A 21,865-nucleotide genomic window follows, 5' to 3' on the forward strand; every position below is an offset into this window, starting at 1 on the left:
GCAAATCATCCAGTAAAAACTACTTGGGATCCTTTCTTCTTTTTCCCCTTGTCCCCCTGATGGTCAAGCTACACACCTTTTCTACTCGCCTCACTTCAAGTTCCCTTTGCGACCACCCCCACCCCCTTACTGCCACCTTCCCTATCCCCCACGCCCATGAGTTTCTTCTCGTCATCGGTGTTCTTACTAAATCGACTTTGTTTATCAGATTCGCAGTGGGGTTTTGTTCTGAATCTTGCGCCAAGCAAGGAAATGATAACACACAATCGATCGTCTATTGTTTGAAAAATCTAGAGATACCAAAAGTCCGGCGTAAAGAGATCTCATAATCATGTACGAGACCGGCCTTCGTCTCAAACACACCGACGCTATCACTGACTGGTCCGGCGTCTACTACATGAATAACAAAGGCAAAAAAAAACAAAAAAAAAACACACACAGTCGGCTGTAACGGTAAACAGCTGATGCTCTATCAAATATCCGCTCTGAAACCCCATCTTGATGAACAAGTCCCAGTCCCTCCGTCCCATTCACGCCATAAAATTTCAAGGCAAAAAACAACAAAAGTGCAAAAAAAACATAAAAACCCAACGCTGTGGAAAAGTTGATTTTGGTCGGACCAAACCTCCCTCGATAGAGGCAAAGGTGGCTTCCTTTCTGTTGTAATGGTGACTTTGACTCTTCTCGTTGACACACAACCCTTCCCTCCTCTCTTCCTTCTTTCTCCTTGATCCCCATGCAGCCAACTCCCATGTTTACAGCCCATAACAAATGTTCTGCGTCGGTCGCCCAACTATGCGATTCTCTGAGAGATAAACCCAAAAAAATAAAATAAACCCAAATCAAACAGTCCCCTTTTGGAAACCCGCCATCTCCTCCCTCCTATTATAATCTGTATCCGTAGTATAGAGCGAACGAGTTCGAACAGTGAAACGAAGTGGGTATAAACTGGGTAGCGAGTGTCGATGTAGAGAAATGCGGTCGGTCGATGAAATTCCAAAAGGCCTAAAAAGAGATAAACACTTTTTCTGTCGTACGCTGTTATAATTCTGTTGTTCTCAGCTCTACCGCGGGCCACCCTCGTGGACATGATGGTGATGCCCGTGGTGACCGGGTGGTGGCGGTCCAGCTGATCTGCTCGCGAATCCCGTCTCGTGAGGAACACGCGTGTAGCTGGGATACAAGGGACCACCGGCAGATACGCCCGGCCCCGATTCCTGGCCAGGATAGGGGCCCTCCATGCCCCGAAGAGGTGGTAGTCGCTCTCCGCCCGGCGCCGTAGACGGGGGTCTCTGCTGCATCATGCCATACGCTGGAGCCTGCATGGGCGGCAGATTTCCAGCTTGAGGGATCGGAGTGCCATACGAAGGCATCGAGAACTCTGGAGGCGGGGCCGAGTCGGTCCTACGCCTACGCGTCGGTCGTTCCACTGAAGACGCCTCGCTCGATGCGTAGCCCTGAGACTGATGAGGCAGCATCGGAGCTTGCGCCATGGGGCTGGTCTCCGCCATAGATCCTCCGCTTCTCGACGACGTTGGGCTCGGAGGTCCATTCGCCATGTCGCTGAGAGGCGTTCGAAGAACCACATCGCGAAGACGGTTGCGCTCGTCCCGGTAAAAAGTCCCTCTCCCGAGTCAACTCCCGCACTCTCGCCTCCAGGTCACGTCCACGCTGCTCCAACTTTTGCAGACTGGCAGTCTGTTCCTGGTCTCTCTCCTTCTTCCTTTGTCTGAAGCGTGCCGAAGCCCCGGCATTCCGTTGGCGCTTCTCATCTGCCTGCTTCGACGCCTGATGTACGTCCACAGGTATGAGAATGCCTCCCTCGTCTCCCGGTAGCCTGACTACCATGCCACCCTCCGCCTTCGTCACATCTGACCGCAGACTTTGGTATAAGGACGTTCCAGCTCCAGGTGTGGACCAAACAGGGACGCCTGGTGACTGTGGCGGGGGATAGTTCTGGCCAGGAGGGAGCATTGGTTGACCATGGAACTCCGTTGGTCTACCATGAGGATCTCGTGCCATAGGGGGCAGTTGAGGCCGGTCGGGGTTGCCAGGTTGCATGTGCCCAACCATGGGCTGGGACATGGAACGCGGCGGCGTTGTGAGCGGACCCATTCCTGCCGAAGGAGGGCCTAGGGAAGGTGGTCCAGAGAAGGGCAGACCGGTTGCTGAACGAAGGGTTTCCTGGGGACCCTCCTCGCCAGGATAAGGGCGCTTCAGTCGCGGCGCATTGGGCGGCAAAAAGGGAGTTTGTTGTGGCTCAGGACCTCGCATACTCGTCTGGCTCACGCTGGCTGCGCGTACTTCTCGAGGACTGAGAATCTGCCTCGGAGCACCCATGGGAGGGAAGGGAAACCCGCTCTTGGGCGAATGTTCCGATGGTGTGTGGCCCAACGGCGTTGTTGTCGGGTGGCCAGCTGGAGTACCGGGCTGAGAACTAGGATGTCCCCGACCTTGGAATGCATATTGGCGATCACTAGACGTGGTATATTGCCCCGGAGGCATGCCATACGGCGAGGTCTGACTGTCAGTTGGCCGAGGCTGTGATGACTCGCCAGTGGAGCTTTCCTGTTGCGCTTCGGACGGGTTGATCAACCCTCGGATGCCCAAGGACCGTGGCGCATGGGAGTGTCTCTCGCCGGCTGCGGAAGGGGTTCTGACAACATCTTGGAACGCTTGACTATCTCGAGATAGAGGACTCTGCTGGGAAGTAAAGGGAGCTCGAGGTGGTGATTGCGTCGTAGAGTGAGGTGCAGGTCCCCTCTGTGACATCGAGACCTTTTCCCCCTTCACTCTCCCGGCCGTTTTGGCCCGAACATTGACCGTTCTGGCCAGTACTCGAAGCCGAGGAGTAGTCCGAATCCGGCCCGGGAGAAGGTTGCTTGGTAGTTTGTGTGTTGTCTTGTCCAAGATACCGGGCAGTCGTATTCAGGCAATCTGTCTGTGCGTTTTCGCCCTCCTTAGCCTCGCGGCTACGTTGGGGTTGATGATGTCCAGAGAATCGGACAACCGCTGAGATCGCCAGGTTGTCGGCTTTGGTGGGACTAACTGGGTCGAAGCCAACAGTCCCAAGGTCTAGATATCACGAATAGGTCAGGAGGTAAGAAAGACTTGTTCAACGGCTACAATGGAAGCCGTCCAGTCAAGTCAATCTTCTGATCAGAGAGCTGGCTAAAGCCCGATGTGGTAGATGCAAGCCTGTCGAGATTGGCGTCGGTGGTCGTAATAATGACCTCTCTATGTGATGGTAGGCTGCTTTGCTTTTATCGACTGTAAGAAAGAGCTCTCCAGATGAGATGCAAGTTTCGGTGTGCAAAGTACTTGGGTGACCGTAAAAGGCCGTGGAGGAGGTTGGAAAGCTGGCTGAAGGTTGGCAGTGCCGATGGTCAGGATTAAATGTGTTGATGGCGTGGGATGAGTGCAGGCTGAACGGGGGCCACTCATGACTCTGGATTCGATCCCGGGCAATGAGTGGCCGAGGAGAACCTCAGGCACTAGGTGATGGCTGGATCGACTCACTGTGAGTAGCCAACGCGTCCTTCTTCCTTGCTACAGCTAGGTCTCTTTCTTGCTGGTCTTTTCAGGAACTCAGGAGTGATCCAACAATTTGACGTGTTCTAAGTCTGTCTGCTTGATAGAAGAGAATCGTTGCAGGACGTGAATCAAGTGAGAGTTGTTGCTAGGCTGGATATTCGAAGCAGCGTAGTGCGGTGAGCCGTGTTCCTCGTGTGAACTGAGTGTTATTTTGATAACCGGGCAGGGTGGGTTGGTGACCAAGGTCGTATTCGATTTAGATGAGCAAGTGTGATCGAAAGGAGTGGTTAGGAGTCTCTTGCAAAGCTGCTATGGTTCCAATGTAACCGCCAGTCATTACACGACAGAGACTATTAGGCAAGGTCGGGAGGAGCCAGGTCTATTTGATTTTTTTTCGAATTGCCCTAGCGTAGTTCTCTTATGGCGGCATAGCCTTCTTATCGACCGAGCCCTGTCAACTTACCGGGGAACCAACGAGCTTAACGTGCATGGGGGTGTACACGGTGGTGGAGGAGAAGGAGGAGAAGAGGAGGATGAACGGCGACATGGATTTGGATACAAGTTGAAGCTGTTGGGTTGTGGACAGCAAATGTGCTGGCCGGGGTACATGGCATGGGATCAAGGGAAACACCAGGGGGGTAGACCCATTCTCGGCGCCATAGGGTGCTCAGACATTGACAGGGCTTAGTCGACCGGTTGCTCTCGTTCGGGTCGAGAGGTAAGTAACGGTACAAGTCCCCTGCTGACATGACGGTACCGACTCTCTCTCTCTCTGTCTCTCTCTCTCTCTTCCTCTCCCTCTGTCTTGCTTGCGTGCCTTGCCTTTGGCTGGGACCTGGACCTAGGGAAGTTTGCCTCTTGTTTTTGCTTCTTGTGACATGCCATGCAGAATTACTTTTTCCAGGAGGGTTAGCCATGCTTAACGCACGGGGCCAAAATGTTCTCGACTGAAGAGCCATTCCGGAACGGCAGCGAGAAACTGGGATGGTGCTTGCTTGTGCTGCCTCGGTCTTCCTAGCAATGACGGGCAGCAGTTAGTGATGCTTCGCAGCTAGCTAGCTTAAGCTAGCTGTCCGTACAAATTCACAATGCTCAGCTCAGGCGGCGTCAACTTTCAAGTACGCGAAGAATGGCTGCTCGGCCGAGACGTACTGGGCAGCTTGTCATGAACCCAAGGGGCCGCGAGATGACGATGCGCTGCGCAACCGTTATTGTGTCGAGGGCAGCTCCGTGACCTGCAAGGATGGTGGCACGTCTGGCACTCCACGATGCTCATTGCGTATCTGGCTCTCTCCCTCTCGCACAGATGTATTCGCATCCGAGGGTGTGTGCAGCTAAGGCACTGGGGTTTGTTGTCAGCAGCAGTCAGATATGTCTGAAAGGAGAAGAGGAATGCTCTTACGCCCCAGGAACGGCTTCCGCTGCATGATGCAAGAATCGGGGAGCTTCCCCTCTCATCACCGCCCTTCTGACCGACTTTGGCAGGCTGAGGGAGAAACGCGGGATGTTGGACCTTTCTCTCATCTCGACCAGTGGAGCGTGGGAGGGAGAAAAAAATACAAATCGGCCGGGATTTCGGGGGTCCCTGCGCGGGTCTCCGGGGGGAAGGGAGAGGAGCGAGAGAAGTCGAACGGGGGAGTGAAGACGACGTCCTTGGACCAGGCTCATGGAAGCTACTTAGACGCTAGGTAACTAGCCGGCTAGCGTGGTTCGTCAAGCATGGCAAGGCACGGAGGAGAGGTAGACGGTAGCGTGCGGTGTCCCGTATCTGTTCAGAGAATAGTGTGGTGGTAGTGTCCAACGTCCAAGTCCATAGATCCCCGTCGAAGACTTTTCGTCCCAAAGTGCCCGCCTGTCCGGTACGAGTAGGATCCAGCGCGGCGTGTTTGGTGCTGAGCAGATCGCCATTTTTGCTGCACATCCACTCGGCTCGGCGTCAGTCTCTTGGGTAACACTCTATACCTATATAATCCGTACAGAGCGGAGCACAGAGCATCCAGGTGATGTATAGTCTCCGTAGGCATTGGAGCACCTGGTCGCATCCAGATCTTGTAAGGTCCCGGACGGTCCGTCGGTTCTGGTTTGCTTCAGTGTGTGCCTAGATGCGCAGCTTATAGCCCCCCGGGATCCAGGTAGTCAGCGAAATCCGCACTCGGTGTGTGGCGGTTTAGCCTTTAGGAAAGTCGATTTACAAGCCTATGGGCTAATATCGAATCGGCAAGCCGGATAGTGAAGAATGGGGGCCAGCTGGGCTAGCGCAACGGCGGGCCATATGGATGTCTATGATTGGAATCCATCTGATCAACGGTGACGTTTGGAATGCCCGTCTGGGGCGGAAATAAAGCTGCACTGATTCGCATGAGTGGCCAAGAAAGGAAGACACGGAAACTTTGAGCCACAACTCTGCGCCATTGTCTCGTGCAGCAAGGGTTCTGGCATCTGTACACCTAACGAGAAGGAGAGCACTCTCGAGCGCGTGATTGTAATACGGAGAGGAAACAGCTGGGCTTGGGGTTCGAGATGAGATACCCAACCCAGATGTTTGTTTGTGTGGGTGTATGTGTGTGCGTGTTCGAGGTGAAGTAGAGGCTGGTCAGTCGATGACTCGTAGTGCAGCACTGCAGGTTCTCCCACCGGCGGGATCCGATGGAACGCATGTCGGTGACGGATACGCGATACTCTAATGTTCCGTTGCTTCACGGCGGTGTCCAGGGTGTATGAAGGTTGGGCTGAAGCGGAAAGAGAGAGAGGTGATCGATACGGAGTACGTATGTACGGTCCATGGCAACCCACGACGATGTCGAGTTATCCAGACGTGACTAAGGCCGCAACTCATTTTGACAGTACGTATACGGAATACTGAGTATTAATTACTGCCGTGACTTGGGTTGGACGACATTACACCGTAAACCACAAGGGGAAAGGACGACGAAACCAGAGCTAGGCAAGATTCAAGAAGAAACAATAGCGGAGCTGGACCAGGAGATGGGTAGCAGCCGGTACGGCAGATGCGGAATGATGTAAGTCGCGGCCCTCTTCTTTTGGGCGTACCGGTACATGCAGCGTGGTTCCCGACCAAGTTCCTCAGCCTAGCGCACCCTGAGGCTTGCGCACCCATCGGCATGTTTCTGCGAGTTGCAGGGGAGACACGAACGGTGCCAGGCACTTGGAGTGCACACTCCATGGGCATGGTGCTCAATTTACTCTAGGCTCTGGTAATCTACACAGTAGTGTGCCAGTAGCTACTCTCAAGTCTGGACGGCTACGGTTCATCGTGACCCAACTCACCTGAATGTCCTGAACAGAAGTGGGCTGCTTTAGACCTCGTCGTCGAGACATGTCTCCCTCCCCCGGACATGTCTCTACCTTATCCGTACAGATACGTCAAAGCATTAGCACACGGTAGCGTAGCGCCCACCGGCAGCACGATGCTACTTCCGAGGCGAGATCCGGCTTGCTGCCGATGGCGACAACCCTCCGGCGCTTTAGAGTTCGGTAGGCAGCGTATCGTTCGGAATCTGGGGCAAGCCGCAACGCGGGAAAGGGGAGGCTGGAGCTTGGAAGAGAAGGGGGTAGAGGGACGAATGGCTTCGACGGTGTGTATCTGGAACCTGCGCGCCAGCCAGACTCTCAGCAGAGTCTAATTGCCAGAAACTCAACTTGTGTATCGTACGGATACTGTATACGCCACCTACTCCCCTTCCATCCCTCCAAGCGAAAAGAAGACTGGATTGACCTCGCTCTCGATTGGATGTCATGCGTTCTTGGACCCTGACCTTCCGACGGCTTGGGCAGACAGGCGACAAACTCCGCTCCTGGGCCGAGCTTTAGGAGGGGAGGGGACGACTCAGGTGGTGTCGACGAGTGTTTGTGTCTTTTCTTGCGCAAGATGGATAATGAGGAGCATGCTAGCCGTGGGTAAGGAAGTCTATTTGATGACGGAATTTCCTTGCGAGGGACCACCAGGCAAACATGCAAGCATCACGACGTAGGGCAAGCTGGGATGAAGGTGGTAATTGGATTTGGGGGCGGAAGGTAAAGGAACGGACGACATTCATCGCTTCATTGTGCAAAGCACGAATCGAATCGAACCAGCCTGGGTGATAGTAATGAGTTAATTGAGACTCAAGACTGAGCCGATGCCTGAGCATGAGCCTGGCTGTTGACTCTTGACAGTCAGTCCAATTCCGCAGCGTTCCTTCATCGTCGATGACAACCAAAATTGGCTTTTCATCTTTTCATTTTGTTTTTTTTCTTTCTCTGCTTCTCTCCCTGTCGTTCTCTGTCTAGTTCCCCTCTCCCCCGCTCATTAATCACATCACTCTCATCTCTTTTTCACCCCGCCCGCTTGTGTTGCAACTACGCAGTAGCTTCCACGTCTCGACTCCTCTCATGTCTTCTCGAAAAGTATTCACACCCACTCTGAGTTTCTCCGAGTATCTGAGCCCTAGACAAAAGAAGCTGTGAGTCTATCGTTGAATGTCTCAAGCTTCACTCATATTGTCTCAAAAAGGCATCCGATGCTTAACTACTCAACTGGCTGCTACCTATTGCCCTACGGTTACTATGAGTCCAACTATCTGAGACGATTCTGAGTTGTTCAACACCACCTTTGATAACCCTTCATTGCAAGACGGCCCAAACCAGTCCAGTCATGCACTGCGTGATGTGACGCGATGCACAGCACAGCACAATAAAGCAAGCAAGCAAACCACATAGCACTTGCACTTGAACCATCTGGATATTGGGCACCCATGGCGTATCCATATTCCTCCTTCTCCCCTGTTCCCTGACACATCACGCCTGCACAACCACAACCATCCTCATCCTGGGGCTTTCCTGGTCCGCGCTTGCTGAAGGTATCCTCAACGGAACCACCCCCTCGCCGTCGTTCTTGTCTGCCTTCCCTCTCCACCGCTGGAGTAGGTTTTCCTGGGTCCTGGGCAGCTGGGCTGGCATGCCTACCGCTTATCCCTGCCCTCCTAGCCCATGCCATCCCAGCTGCACCTTGGACACGTTTTGGCTCCTCATTTTCTCTCGCGGAAGACGGAACCTAGCCCTGGCTTGCTCTAACGTCACCGTCACCGTCTTTTCGAGAAGACGACAAGGACTCGTCAAAGTCGATCTCGTCTCATTCATTCCTCCCGCAGACAGCGGACGAACACAACTCCCAGACGCTATGGATACTTTTTCTCTCCGGTCCACTGCGGCGATCTTGATCCGGAAGGCCCTTCTGTCTCACGCTCTTCGAATTCCGACCTGTCATATTCACATTCTAAGCCGGCTCTACGATTCAAGCACTATGGAAACATACGTCTACGGAGTGCGGTGTATGTCTGTCTATGCAATACACAATGTGTTGAGGAGACCATGACCGCTTTCTTTCTCATGCACCGACAACTCTTCCATGACAGCACAGCAATGCAGTTGGCGCTTGAACGGATACAAACACGCTTCTGCCTCTGCTTCGTTCTCACTTATCCAACTTGTCGTTCACTGCTGCCCGACACGCCCGCAGCGTCTTATTCCCGCCATGTCTCATTGGAACATTGCGCGGACTGCAAGAAGGTGACCAATGGTCCGGCCCCAAGGTTAGTAGTACCTACAGAGTTTCATAGTCACTGGACTTTTGTCTGGATTCTGGAGCTTCTCAAAACAGGGACCTGAGTCGCACATCTCGTGTATCTGCCCCTCTTGAGGTGAATCCCGCAAGCTCCAACAACCTCCCCAACTGACGATTGCATGCTAGCCCTACAGATACAGGCAAATCCATTCCACGGTCGTTCAAGGCGGTCAGTTGACGTGCAAAGTTTAACCCCCATAACATGCAAGCTAGCAGACCGATGGTCTGTTTAGATCCACACTAGGACGCATGCTGCATCCGCTTCGTGGAAACATATTGCGCGCATCACATCGAGTGTCGGGTGGGTTGGATGGATGAACTTCCTGGCACTCCTGGCAGGTTGACCATGGCCAAGGATGCGATGCTCACCACCTTCTCCTGATCCCGCCCGCTGCATCTTAGGATCCTCGTCCAGGCCATGCCGTGCCATGTCATGCAAGCCCTGCCTCCCGGCCTCCTGGAACACCATTCACGCGCGGCCACGGTCGCTGCTTCTGGATCGATGCCGGACAAAAAGCCTCGTTGGGACATGGCAGCGAACACACGCCGCAAGAGCGGGTCACCAGAAGAGATGGCCACATCTTGCGTGCATCTCAGCCCACCATGGACGGGATGCTTCCATTGGTAACGTATCACTGGCGACCTCATCATGGCCAAACAAATCTGCATCGAGTCCGAAGGGGGGGGGAGGGCGCTGATCCAACTTCAGCAGCTGGCTTATTCCGTTGTTCAATGTTGGAGGATGGACGAGACATGCCTAGTTCCAAAGAGGCTACAATCATCGCCTTTGTTACTTTTGGTCCTATCTCTCCCTCGCATTCTTTCTCAGCATTCCATTGTGCATTCATTGTCAAACCTGCCTCCATTGTTTCGTTTGCTTCTTCGCTGCAAAAAGCTTCCCCACACCACTATCGATTTCGATGTAATATTCCCTGCAAGCAACCCTACGAACTGAAATAACCAACCATCCTTGACGGCAAGGCTCCCCCCTCGCATGCTCCCACGCTCCCAAGATGGCCCCAGTGAGCCGACACCGACTATGACCGGCCACCGGGCACAGGCTTCTGCTTCTGCTCCAGCTGCCCGTCACACGGTCACTTGCGGCGGCATGGGAAGCGGAGGGACTATGTAGGTAAGAGGATCCTGGATGGGGGAATTGAGATTCACTGGGAAGACCCTCCATCTCACCCTCCATTTGTTCTCTCTCCACACTCAATGGTCTCCCACCCACGCCTTTTCATGGTGTCTCATTTCTTCTTCGTATTATCGTTTAATTTTCTCTCTGGGGAGGAGCTCATTCTTCACATCGGCTTTTCTTTTTTGGTTTCTTTTGCGAGGCCCACTATCAGGCCTTCTCTTCTGGCAGCCAAGCCAAATGAGCCTCGAGTATTGAGTTCATAGATGGCTAGAAGACAACGAGAGGCTCCAATAGCTTTCGCAGCTGGGCGGTGAAGGTTATTGGTTGTCGTGCAGGCGTTGGTCGGCGCAAGTCAGTCATGATATCACGCCCGCGGTTGCCAACCCTACCAACGCGACAGATGATATCAGATCCTTGGCCCCCAGCGACGCACAGCACCACCCGCGGGACGTGTCGTTGTACGGATACATGCACCATGACCACCTGCATGAGCTGTATGCAAGGCCCCAGAAGGAAGTGCCATCTGCGGCCCAATATGCGGCCCCTGACACCTCTGTCTATCGCCTACGGTAAGGTGTTCAGGGACAGGCCGAGTACAGAGGTACCTTGGTCTCGTTCCAGATGAGACGACACGACACACACACTGAGCTACGAATACCTGACCTACCGCCTACGAATACTTCAGAGGCTTAGACACCAGGATAGACTAGCAGGCCAACGTAGCTGATGAACAAGAGTCCAGCCAGCCCGCGAGAAGAGTACCATGCTGCTTGGTGCGAATCATCGCAAGGAGGGCGGTTGCCTCCCGCCGCCAGCAAACTCACTAACCCGCCTCACCAAATGAGTCTTTCCAAACGAGTGGATAGCCGCAATTATACCACTGTCTTAGCCTTTCCGGGATATTTCGCGCTTCCGCGAAAAACAACGATGCTGTGCTGGTACGCAATCCGGCATGTTCTTTCGGCTCTGCCCTGTCTAATCCCAGCTTCTGGAATCTGGCACGCGATGCACCCCTACCAGTCTACCAGTAACCTAGTCGTGGAACACGGGCGTGTGCGCGCGCGAGATCATCTCGCCAGACGAAATCACGCTCGCGAGGGACCTGGCTTATGCAGACTGAGTGTATGGAGTACATATACTTGGTTTGGGTTACAGAAGTTGCAGCACACGTCTGATGAACGAGGGTTATTGCGACAACGAGACCAGCGCAAACCTGTTCCCGGTCTTACCGCGAGCTACGCGCGCGTATCTTACCGCGAAGCTCCCCGAGCTTTCCGTGACGAGAATGAGTATCGAATGTCCAGAGCCAACCACGACCTGTGTGATGCGTCACACCAGACTTACATCGGTGATTTGGCGACAGCGGCTTCTGTGACTGGAATGAGATCATGGATGAGAGGCAGTGCAGTACATTGCAATATGGAGACTGCGCAGGCGCATATCAGGGCTAAAGAGGAACCATACCCTGTCTCGCCGCAAGATTGGCTTCACACCCCGTTGCGAGGCTCAAATTTGATCAACTTCTGCAATGTCATGTCTCGAGACCGCGGACATGGATATCCCTTCAAAGAGCTTCCAGCCCGCAAAGTGCCAGAGCCAAGGGAAGCAACGTCGAGTCTGGAATAGTGTGCCTCCTTGATTCGAGACGAACGGGCAACGCTCATCTCATCGGACCTTGTTCGCGACATTCACAGGGAGTATGAACTCGAGCGGATGTAACGTCGAACTGGGGACATGGTCATGCTACTTGGAGGCATTCCCCTGGTTTTCAAGCTTTCATTTACACTCGTCGCTTCCGGAGCCGACGCGAAACAAGCACCGTGCTGGGTAAGTAGGTTGCGGCATAATTGCAGACTCTGGGCAAAAAAGAGGGGACAGAGTCTATTGTTATGCCCTTGATAAGATGGCATCACACAGGACGCCTTGACGGATACTACTAATGTACATCACCGATCAAAAGCTCCGTTATTCGGAGTGGATGCGAGGACGGCGATGTGTTTGACGGTTAGCAAATCGATCCAATTGGTACCAAGACAGCTGCCCCCAGCAAACCTCCAAAGTTTATCAGGGCCCGTCTGTTCCAACCAACCCCTTTGAAATAGCTAAGACAGAAGAGTTTGGCGGTCTTTGACGGCGCTACGTTTCGTTCCGTGTTAGTCTTCACAAAGTTTCGACCAATTCGGGGTCCTGGGCTAAAAGAGCCTAAGACTCAGAGAGGGGGCTCCGGCGAATGTGGGAGACGCAATAATATCAATCACGCGCCCAAATTTTAACATTGCGTCGTGGGAAGTTGCGAGATGAACCCCCACCGAAGGGCCGAAGCTCACGGTTGATAATGATGAGACAAGTGAGACATCTGCAGCGACGACAGGAATGGGGAGCATCGTTAACTGCGATGATCAACTGCCGTCAACGCCTGAACCCAGCCGGGCCAGAGCGCATGTAAGGTGGTATATATTGCTTCGGTTGCTGGGCAGATATTACACTGGCATGCTGTTGATAGCCGAAAGCTGCATTCCGCCACCATTCAGAGCTTCCAAGCGGCATGTAAGTGTGTCGCTGGATGCTTCAGAACACGAACAAGTTCGGTGCTCTACAAGACTAACTCCAGAGCCTGGTAGCTCCCCGTCGCTTTGCCAGGTTTAACCCCTTCGTCCAAGCCACCAAGAAGCATGTACGATGGTAGGATTTCGTTCGACATCGACAGGTCACATCTAATAACACACAGCGCGCGTTCAAAAAAAGAGAGGATTGAATGCCTGTTCCCTGCCCGTCTTCACTGTCCGGCCCGTCCCTAGCAATTTGGTTTTCCAAACTAGTCAGCAGCAGCGCACACCCAATAGAACCGAACCGTCCACTCGCGCGAATTGGCGCGGTATCGTTAGTGCTGTGACGGCTCTCTTCTTCTTCTTCTTTTTCTTTGGCTCCCTGGCAGGGCCGCAGACGCACGCACGAAAGAAGGAAGAAGAGATTTGAAAGGTGATACTTTTGGGGTGCGCCGGCGATCGTTGTGGATGTGCTGCCCGGGCCAAAGACGATCGATGCCGTCTCAAATCTCGCCAACTGGCAAATGAGTTGAGGGGACAGCTAGGTACACACGCATCCAATCCTCTATCTCCTCAGTCATTCTTCATTCACCCCCTTAGCAAGCAAGGGGGGGGGGCCAAAAAAGAGAGAAAGAGAATGCTACCCTGACGAAGAAAGTTAGGTATGTGATGGCACAAGGCAGGGCGGGTAGGCACGGCGAAGTAAGGTAAGGTAAGGTAGGGGAGGGGGGGAAGCGGAAGCGGAAAGCGGATAATACGTGATGTGAGGATGGCATGCGTCTTGCAGCTGCAACTAATAAACGGTTGCTTCACACGGGCCGCGGTTCATGCGCCCAACTCTTTCTCTCTCTCAGTCTCAACCGACTTCGACCTCTTCGCGCGCCGTACTCCGTAACCCACCCCCTGGCCCGGCTGGCTGGCTTTGCTGGACAGACCAGACCAACCTCGGAAACGGAAGTCGTCGATAGGTAACGCGAGAGAGAAAGAGAGAGGCACAGACGCGCGTGATGATCAACGACACCGGCTTTTTGACCAGCGGGTGACCCTTCTGCCCGCTTCGTGCAGGTTGCTGCTCGTTATGCAGCAAGCCGTTTGGGGGTGAGAAAAGAGGCAAGGTGCTTGCTTGGGTTTGTTGAAGCCTGCTTGGGGGGGCTGGCTGGCTGGCTGGCTTGGCTGTATGAGTGATGCGCGCCTAATAAGAGCTTCGCCATTTCATTAACATTGGCAACTCCAACGCCAACGTCACTGTCACTGGTGTAGCTTGCGACGACAGGGCGACGGAGCTATTAACCGATACGACTCTGGAGGCATCCGTGACGAGGAACACCCTTCCTCCCACGTTGCTCATCACTCACGGAGCCAGGGCGCCAATCAACCTCACTCCAAGGTCAGGCGATTGTATGGATAAATAGAGTATCTCGACGACAAGACACGCGCAGTTACTGTTTCCGTATGGCTACATATACATGTCATCGATGGTTCTTGGTTACTCCCGCCTGAACCCGCATCTGCACCCGAACGAACAGCTGCACGATTCATGGGAGCGCGAGATCCCTCCCCGTGAACCGTGAACGAGCCCTCGTTACAACCCACCCCTCGTTCGGGAAATTTGCAAGAAAAAGAGACGCTGCTAACCCCCGGGTTGTGGGCGATCATTGATGTCTGATCACCCCCTAAAAAAGCCCTTGATGATGGAACATTTCAATCGGGGGGGCCGCGCTGCATAGCATACTTACCTACATGAACGGATACCCCATGGATAATGGAAACTTGCTGGCCTGGACTGGCCCATGAACTCCTCACCTCAAGGCTCAAGTGCCCTCGCACCTCCAGGGTGCGGTACCACTGTATTCTTACGGAAAACCTGGACGATATCCTAATATTCCCCTCTCAGTTCTTCGTATTATTCAAATATTTCCCGGAGCGGGCGGCCCATCTTTTTTGTTTCCTTCTCTCGCGTTGGTAAACTTCCATTTGTTCCTTCAATCTTCCATGAGCGTGGCGGGTTCGCTTGACAGACGTGACAGATACAAGCTGCTTTGACCTCCTCTGGAGGGGTTCGCAACGGAGCCAAGATGAAGTTAGAGGCTCGTAGCCAAGCCCGAGGAGTTAAAGAAGAAGGGGAAACCATTACGCGCAGGTTTGTTTCGGCACGTGAAGTGAACGGCTTGTTTGCAAACATTTCTTGGGACCAACGTTCGGATGGAAAGAAGAAAACCCCCCCCCCAAAACCGCGAGAGACATTCACTCTACTCGCACAAGTGACGAAACCGCGTTTGGGGGCGCGACCAGACAGGCGGCCCTCGGCTCACTTACTCACCCACAGGCGCACAGTTCACTCACTCAACTTTCGGTCGCGACGGGCCAGGGCCACCCACGGGCGCGCGGAGGATCTGGCACATCTCACTCACCACAAGTTTGTTTCCGCGGCACCGCCGTCCCGGAACATGCATCCAATGCTTCCCCGGGCCCCCGGAACTGGGTGTTGGCGAGGCCTGTAAGCAAACATTTCGTCTTTAATCAACAGCAATCCTTAGCCTTGCTAATCTAACACCGGTCATAACTCTGTTGGTGCAGGGGTTTCTTTTTGCTAATGAATTTCTTTGCCATGGCGCGACTGTTGGTTTTATCATGAAGTTGCCCTGCGTACGAAGTCACAAAACTACGAAAGACGTGACACAAAGTTCCAAGCCAACGAGATCGTCCTCGGCGGGCGACGATCATCCATCCGCAAGCGAATAATCTACAGATACAGGGTTGACAAGCGTCGCTCGCTCCTTGGCTATTTTTTGTTTGTTTGTTTTCTGCCCACTTGGCAATGATGAGTTGCATCAGGAGATTTTCTGCTGAGATCTGCCGGTCAAATTTTCTTTGGAGTTTTATTGAAACATTTCTTACCCTTGTCCGTTTTTTTTTTGCATCTTATTTCTTTTGGCTTCTTTTCTCTCTTTCCGGAAATTTCCTAGGTTACTTTAGGCTTCCATTTGCTTCAACACGGGAGATTCCGTCTCCCATTTTCAGTTTATTGTTGGAGGCCTCGAGATGGGCAAACCTTTCGACCTGGGGTGATTATCCTTTCTTCAGTTCAAGTGGGTGCGTGTGTTGCGTGTGTGTATTTGTGTACGTTGACGGATCTTGTGTTCCTTCTGCAAAACACAAAAAATCGTGGGACTGAGGCTAGGCGGCCCGTCTTCCGCGTATTCACTCGACTATTCGGGAAATGCGAACGCGGTGGCTCCGTGGTTCTTCTTGGGAGTGAGCCAGATGCTTCATCCCGGCGGAAAAGGCCAGATAACAAAATTCCAAGTGGAATGGCCGGATATATCACCAGCGCGATGTCATGATTAAAAGCTGGCTCTTTGCAGAGTTGCTAATGGAGTGACTCCGCTGATGCTGCCGTGACGTCTGCATCTCCTACCTCTCAAGAAAAAGACGCTTTCTTCTCATCCGGGCGGAGCGTCTGCGGAGTGACGAACCGAACCGAGAAAAGACCGTGGTGCTGTCGGGTTTCCTTCGGGTAATTGTTGAGCGAAACGACTCATTTTCGCAGACAGCATTCCCGGGTTTACTATCTGTACAAGGATATAGCTTAAACCTCCTCATCGCGAAATCCCTCACGCTTGAGTCTCCAGTACTATCAAGTATAGGACAGAGTGATAATCTGACCAAAACCCAAAGTCTCTCTACATCGAGTTTTGCGGGGGACACTACGCAAAAGTTCACTCTGTACAACCAAATAGAAAATGGCGCCTCTTCAGACATGGACGGTCGACAAGCCGTACCTCAACATCCACTGCGGCCTAGGCGAAGGACCATACTACGAAAAGGCGACCAACGTCCTCCGCTTCGTCGACATCAAGAAGAAGAGGGTCCACTTTGTCAACCTCGACCAAGGGCCCGAGTCCCTGCGGACGCTGCAGCTCGACGTGCCCGTCGGCGTGACGGCCGACGTCGAGGGGGTCGACCCGGCCGACAAGATCCTGGTCGGCCTCAAGTACGGCATCGCCGTGCTCGACGTCCGGTCGGGCGCGTACGAGTACGTCGCCAAGCTGCACGACCGGCACAATGAGAGGTTGCGGTCCAACGACGGCGCCGTCGACCCGAACGGACGGTTTTGGCTTGGTACCATGACGGATTTCGGACTGGGTGATTTTCAGGTTGAAGGTATGTTACGGATATTCTCTCATTCGGCGGGGTTCGTTTCTCTCTCTCAGTCATCCATGACATGGCATGAACCCTTGTCACTCAAAACTCACGACACCGCATCTCTCACTCACCTCACAGCCCCCCCCCGTCGTCATGACAACACAAACCTCTTCACCGCAAGCGCACTCCCGGAGAACCAACATGCACCAGGGGAAAAAAAAAACCCCCCTTGTAGAAGGAACATGAGCTCACTCATCGGGGTCACCGACCCCCTTCCCCCTTAGGCGCACTGCACCGCTTCGACGGAAAGTCGGGCAACGAGCAAGTCCTCCAGGACATCCTGATCCCCAACTCGGTGGGATGGTCCCCGGACAACAAGACAATGTACTTTACGCACTCCACCGACCGCAAAGTCTACGCGTGGGACTACGCCCCCGCCCCCGCCGCCGCTGCCGACGACGGCGCGCTCTCCAACAAGCGCGTCTTCTACACCCACGACGGCAAGGGCGAGCCCGACGGCTTCCGTGTCGACACGGAGGGCAACCTGTGGCACGCCGTCTACGGCGAGGGTCGCGTGCTCAAGATCTCGCCCCAGGGCCAGCTCCTTGGCGAGGTGCGCGTGCCGACGCTGGCGACGAGCTGCGTGCAGTTCGTCGGGACCGAGCTCTTCATCACGACGGCGCAGCTTGGCGAGGACGAGGGGACGGAGGAGCAGAGGGAGCTTGGGGGGCGCGTTGTTCCGCGTCGATGTTGGCGCCAGGGGTCTGGAGCCGTTTGAGTTTAAGCTCTGATGGGGGGTGGTTTGTTCCCCGGGCCGGGGGAAAGGGATGGATCCGGGCTTCGGATTGAGGGTTCAACATGGGTTCTTGGTAAAGTAGCGCGTATCTTGGTTGTGGTCGTGGTCTTGTTTCACGGGTCCATGGCCGCGATCTTCACAGATGGGGTCTGATGAGCATGGGGGCATGTGTCACGTAGCTGCATCAAATACGGAGCGCGGCCTTCACGATATCCTCACGATGGAACACGAGCTACGATACTTGAGGGGGGCTGGATGAATGGATGGCCGGGGCTTCTGAGTCCGTACTCCAAAGGAAACTAGGTAGGCAAGAGGGTGATAGTGGGATGCGTTGATGACGACAATGAAGCATACGACACCGCTCTTTCTCTCCCGGCCTCCCTCTCTTTGTCGCCGTGCTTACCGCGTCTCGCTATCGATTGCTAAAGAACCATACTACCTTGCTATCGTGACATTTCAATGGCCAGGTTTCTCACGGACGTGGACGACGATAGCTTCATTGGGACTGGAAGCAGAATGCGTTGTTCGGTGACACCGGGTCCGAGGCCTCATCACCCTGTCCAACCTGCGCTTCTTGCGCTTCACGATAATATCTTTTGGCGGTTTGCCTGGGAACGAGCCCTTTGACTCACGTTTGTTGCCAATCGACTTGGTGATATGCACTCCGTATTGTATATAGAACTGCAGCATGCAGCAGGTTCGCCTCACTTTTACACCGTTCAGGTCCATCCATATACGGAGGGTGGGAAGAAGCAGGGGAGATGCAACGGGCTTTTTTTTCTTCTTTTTCTTTTTGCTTTTGGGCACCAATGCTTCTCGCAAAGTCTCAGCTCCTTGCTGCGTTTGCACTGCATGCCTTACTGGTCATACCCCATTGCATTCCATCGTGGGACGTATGACAGCAGAGAGGGAAGAGGTGCAGCTAGTGACGTCCGACATCGCTAGTGTATATGCATAAAGGCAAAGGCCATGTATGTAGCCCGCGGAGGGGGAACAAGGCCCAGCCGAACCCAACGAACCTGACGGTCCTGTGTACGCCCACCACACCCACACCTGTCGTCTGTCGTCGCCTATCTGCTGCATCTGCAACATCGACGTGGCAGGCTGGTCGCGGGTCATGTACACATACATACAAGACTCGTGCGGACCAGGTACCGCCGCCTGGCCGGGTGTTTCCCCCTCTCTTACGCTCTCGCTTTCTCGTAGTCCCGGTTTTCTGAGATCGGAGAATTAAAGTGGCTCCTCAAAGGAACGAACGACCGGGGGGGCTACCGCATCGTGCAGTAGATCGGAGCCCGAGCCGCCATGTCATCCCATTCCCATGCTAGGCTGCCAGGGAAAGGGAAAAATCGAATTGCGGGATTGTATCTCTTGGGTTTAACCTGGGCCTAGTCTAGCCCTTTCAGCCGGCCCCCAGAACCCCTGGTCTCCCGGCGATGAGCCCCGGATCCATGGTTTGCCGCCGCCGCCGCCGTCGTCGCCGTGCCGTGCCACCGCTGGTTTTCCCAGCCCGCTACTTGAGTGCATACATGCGTACCGGGAATAGATCCTTGGGAAAGCCGTTCTGCAACTCCGTCTTGACAAGGCGCAGGCCCGCTTGCTGAAAGAGGGCGCGGAACTTGTCATCCACCCTGTTTTGCGTTTGCCATGCGTCAGTGTCCCGTGTATGTATGTATATGTATATGTATTATGCAGGTGTCTTGCATGCGCCGCAGACTATCCAGTTACGTGGGCCATTGAGAGTAAACTGATGACCGCTACGAAAGGCAAAGTTTCTAACAGCATGACGGTTGGTGGTGGCGGCAGAGGCTGGCGACAATGGACCAGGACAGGAAGTCGGGGAGGACGATGATAGGTTTGAAAGTAAACTCACCTCGTCACACTGCTGTCAACATCGTCAAATAGATCGACACCGCTAGTGCTCAAGTTTTCCTTGACGACGATGAGACCGTCATTGGGGGCAACAACGGCCTTACAACGGCGCATGTAGTCTACAAGCTGGTCGTCGGTGAGATGGCCGAGACACCACTGGTTCCAAATGAGGTCGTAGGCGATGCCATCAAGCGGCTTCCACTCCTCAAGACCAATGTTGAAGACGGATCCCACGCCCGACTTCTCCTGCAGAGCGGCGGTGAACTTCGCAATGGGTTCGACGATGTCAACTTGTTCAGCTACATCGAGGAGGAACCCCTCTGTGATGCGGCCGATGCTGGGGGTTGGGGGTTAGCAAGGGTCTGCATGACACTGGGACTTGAACCGGGGAGACAGGGATGTTGCAGCAAGTATCCGTACACCACGGTGAGAGGTTCCGACATGAGATGCAAAAAGTAAGACAAGGGTTGAAGAAACGGGTCAGGAGAGGCAAATCATTAGCTCGGCCCGCTCGTGCAGTGTTGCGGTTGCGGTGGGTAAGGGTAGGTAGAGAGTGAAAGTGAGACAGATTATGGAGTAAACTCAGCATGAGTAACTGCAGAAGGAGGCAAAGAAAGAGAAAGAAAAAAAAAAAGGGTTGGGAGGCGGTGAGGTGAGATAGCGGTGAGAAACGCCAGGGGGCGTGTACGGATATGAAGTTTGCGAGGTCGAGTCTGAAAATCAAACGCAAGCCATGTCCAATGTACGGGTACACCGGACGGAAGAGAAGAAAGTCGTAAAGAAAAACTCACCCGGCCCCGCCTTCCAGAGCGCGGCTCACCGTCCGCAGACCGCTCTTCGAGCCAATGCCCAGTTTGGCGAGAAAGTTGCGCGAGCCCTGCAGGTCGACCTTGCTGATGTAGGGGAAGCCGCCCAGCATACCGTTCACGTCGGCATCGATGCCCTGCCAGTAGGAACGGCCATCGGCGGCGCTGATCTTGGCGTCTGGCGGCGGTGTGGCTGTCTGTTCTGCTGTTCCTGTTCCTGCTGATGCTGAAGCTGCGGCAGCTTCTTCGTCACCGGCCATTGTGACGCAACGCGGGCAGCGACACGCAACCTCACTTGCTCGTCGTTAGCAGGTGTGTGTGGTAGGTGATGTGTGTGGCTCGTTGGCAGACAGCGTGGTAGTGAAGAAAATGATCGGAGGTTGCTTGGCTGTGTCACATTGTTGAAGAATATGTGCACTGCATCACAGTAGCAATGGTTGACGTGGATGCGAAGATGGAGATGACTCGGGTTTGTGCATTTTTACTGGATTAGAAAGAATGACGTGTGTCTAGATGCATATGGATGGATGCTATTCCATTAATGAGCATATATCACTTAAGCATGGTAAAGAAAGCTCATACCACCTACCTTATGTGAGCTAAGCTGAGATAAGATAAGAGGATACCGATAAGCCGATTAGATTGACACGCCGGCATGGAAGCCTGGGCAGGAAGATAAGGAACCTAGAAAGTCGTCATCAATCACGCGAAAAGAAGCTCTCCAATCTAAGGTTAACCTCACAACTCTATCACGACGGACTGCACCGGGCCCTTCGTTGCCCACTGCGCACAATTAGGTTGCCATGAGAATGCTTGCTGGAATATCTGCACTAGAAGAGTTTCTTTTGCCTTTTGATTTTTATATCCATCTGAACCTCCAGCCAACCTAAGTTAATCTCAGCTCCTGCAGCTGTCAGCCTCTCCCGGAACCCTACGGAGCACCGGCGGAGGAAGCGGAGCATAATCGCACCTCAATATCACGACACGCCAAAATGACGACCCCGTCTGATGGCCCGTTGTTTGCCAAGTCAGCCAGTGCTGTCTGGAGAACTCATTTTCCTTTCAAATTCCGTCTGCATTGTGGCATCGCCTGCGCCCGAACACACACCTTTATGTGAACGACACTTTGCAGGACCGTTCGGCCGTTATGCGCATCAATTTCCAGGCAGCGGGACGTTGGAGCATTCAAAAGGGACGAATTCGAATACATATTCCGGACGGCCTCTGTCTTCTCAATTTCTGGAACCAGTCAGCTGACTGTTCTTTTCCATTCGGAAATATTTGCGACGAAGCGGGAACTGTTTTGCCTGTTAGCCGGCCACCAACAATAAAAGTCGCCGTACTCAGCCACACCAGTCCATGCCGTCCTCGTTCTAAATTGCCTCATGGACGTTGTCAAACTGA

The 21,865-nt window shown here is 53.8% G+C and overlaps 3 protein-coding genes across 3 annotated transcripts; 1 reads left to right on the forward strand and 2 right to left on the reverse strand.

Annotated features, from left to right (window-relative positions):
• Positions 1-1,410: 1,410 nt before the first annotated feature.
• N0V96_007632 (uncharacterized protein) lies at positions 1,411-2,340 on the reverse strand (the record flags this gene model as incomplete). Its single annotated transcript, XM_065758088.1, has 2 exons — positions 1,411-2,294; positions 2,337-2,340. The coding sequence occupies 2 exons, from the start codon at positions 2,338-2,340 to the stop codon at positions 1,411-1,413; spliced, it is 888 nt and encodes a 295-aa protein (XP_065613230.1).
• A 14,244-nt stretch (positions 2,341-16,584) lies between these two features.
• On the forward strand, positions 16,585-17,765 carry CGR1_2 (rRNA-processing protein cgr1; the record flags this gene model as incomplete). Its single annotated transcript, XM_053194522.2, has 2 exons — positions 16,585-17,005; positions 17,272-17,765. The coding sequence occupies 2 exons, from the start codon at positions 16,585-16,587 to the stop codon at positions 17,763-17,765; spliced, it is 915 nt and encodes a 304-aa protein (XP_053048018.2).
• Positions 17,766-19,296: 1,531 nt separating this feature from the next.
• On the reverse strand, positions 19,297-20,721 carry N0V96_007634 (uncharacterized protein; the record flags this gene model as incomplete). The annotated part of the gene is made up of 3 exons (XM_053194523.1): positions 19,297-19,414; positions 19,657-19,992; positions 20,447-20,721. The coding sequence occupies 3 exons, from the start codon at positions 20,719-20,721 to the stop codon at positions 19,297-19,299; spliced, it is 729 nt and encodes a 242-aa protein (XP_053048019.1).
• Between the last annotated feature and the right edge of the window lie 1,144 nt (positions 20,722-21,865).

Source organism: Colletotrichum fioriniae (assembly GCF_027942845.1).
Source record: "Colletotrichum fioriniae strain IMI 355084 chromosome Unknown scaffold_9, whole genome shotgun sequence".
Lineage (NCBI taxonomy): Eukaryota > Fungi > Ascomycota > Sordariomycetes > Glomerellales > Glomerellaceae > Colletotrichum > Colletotrichum fioriniae.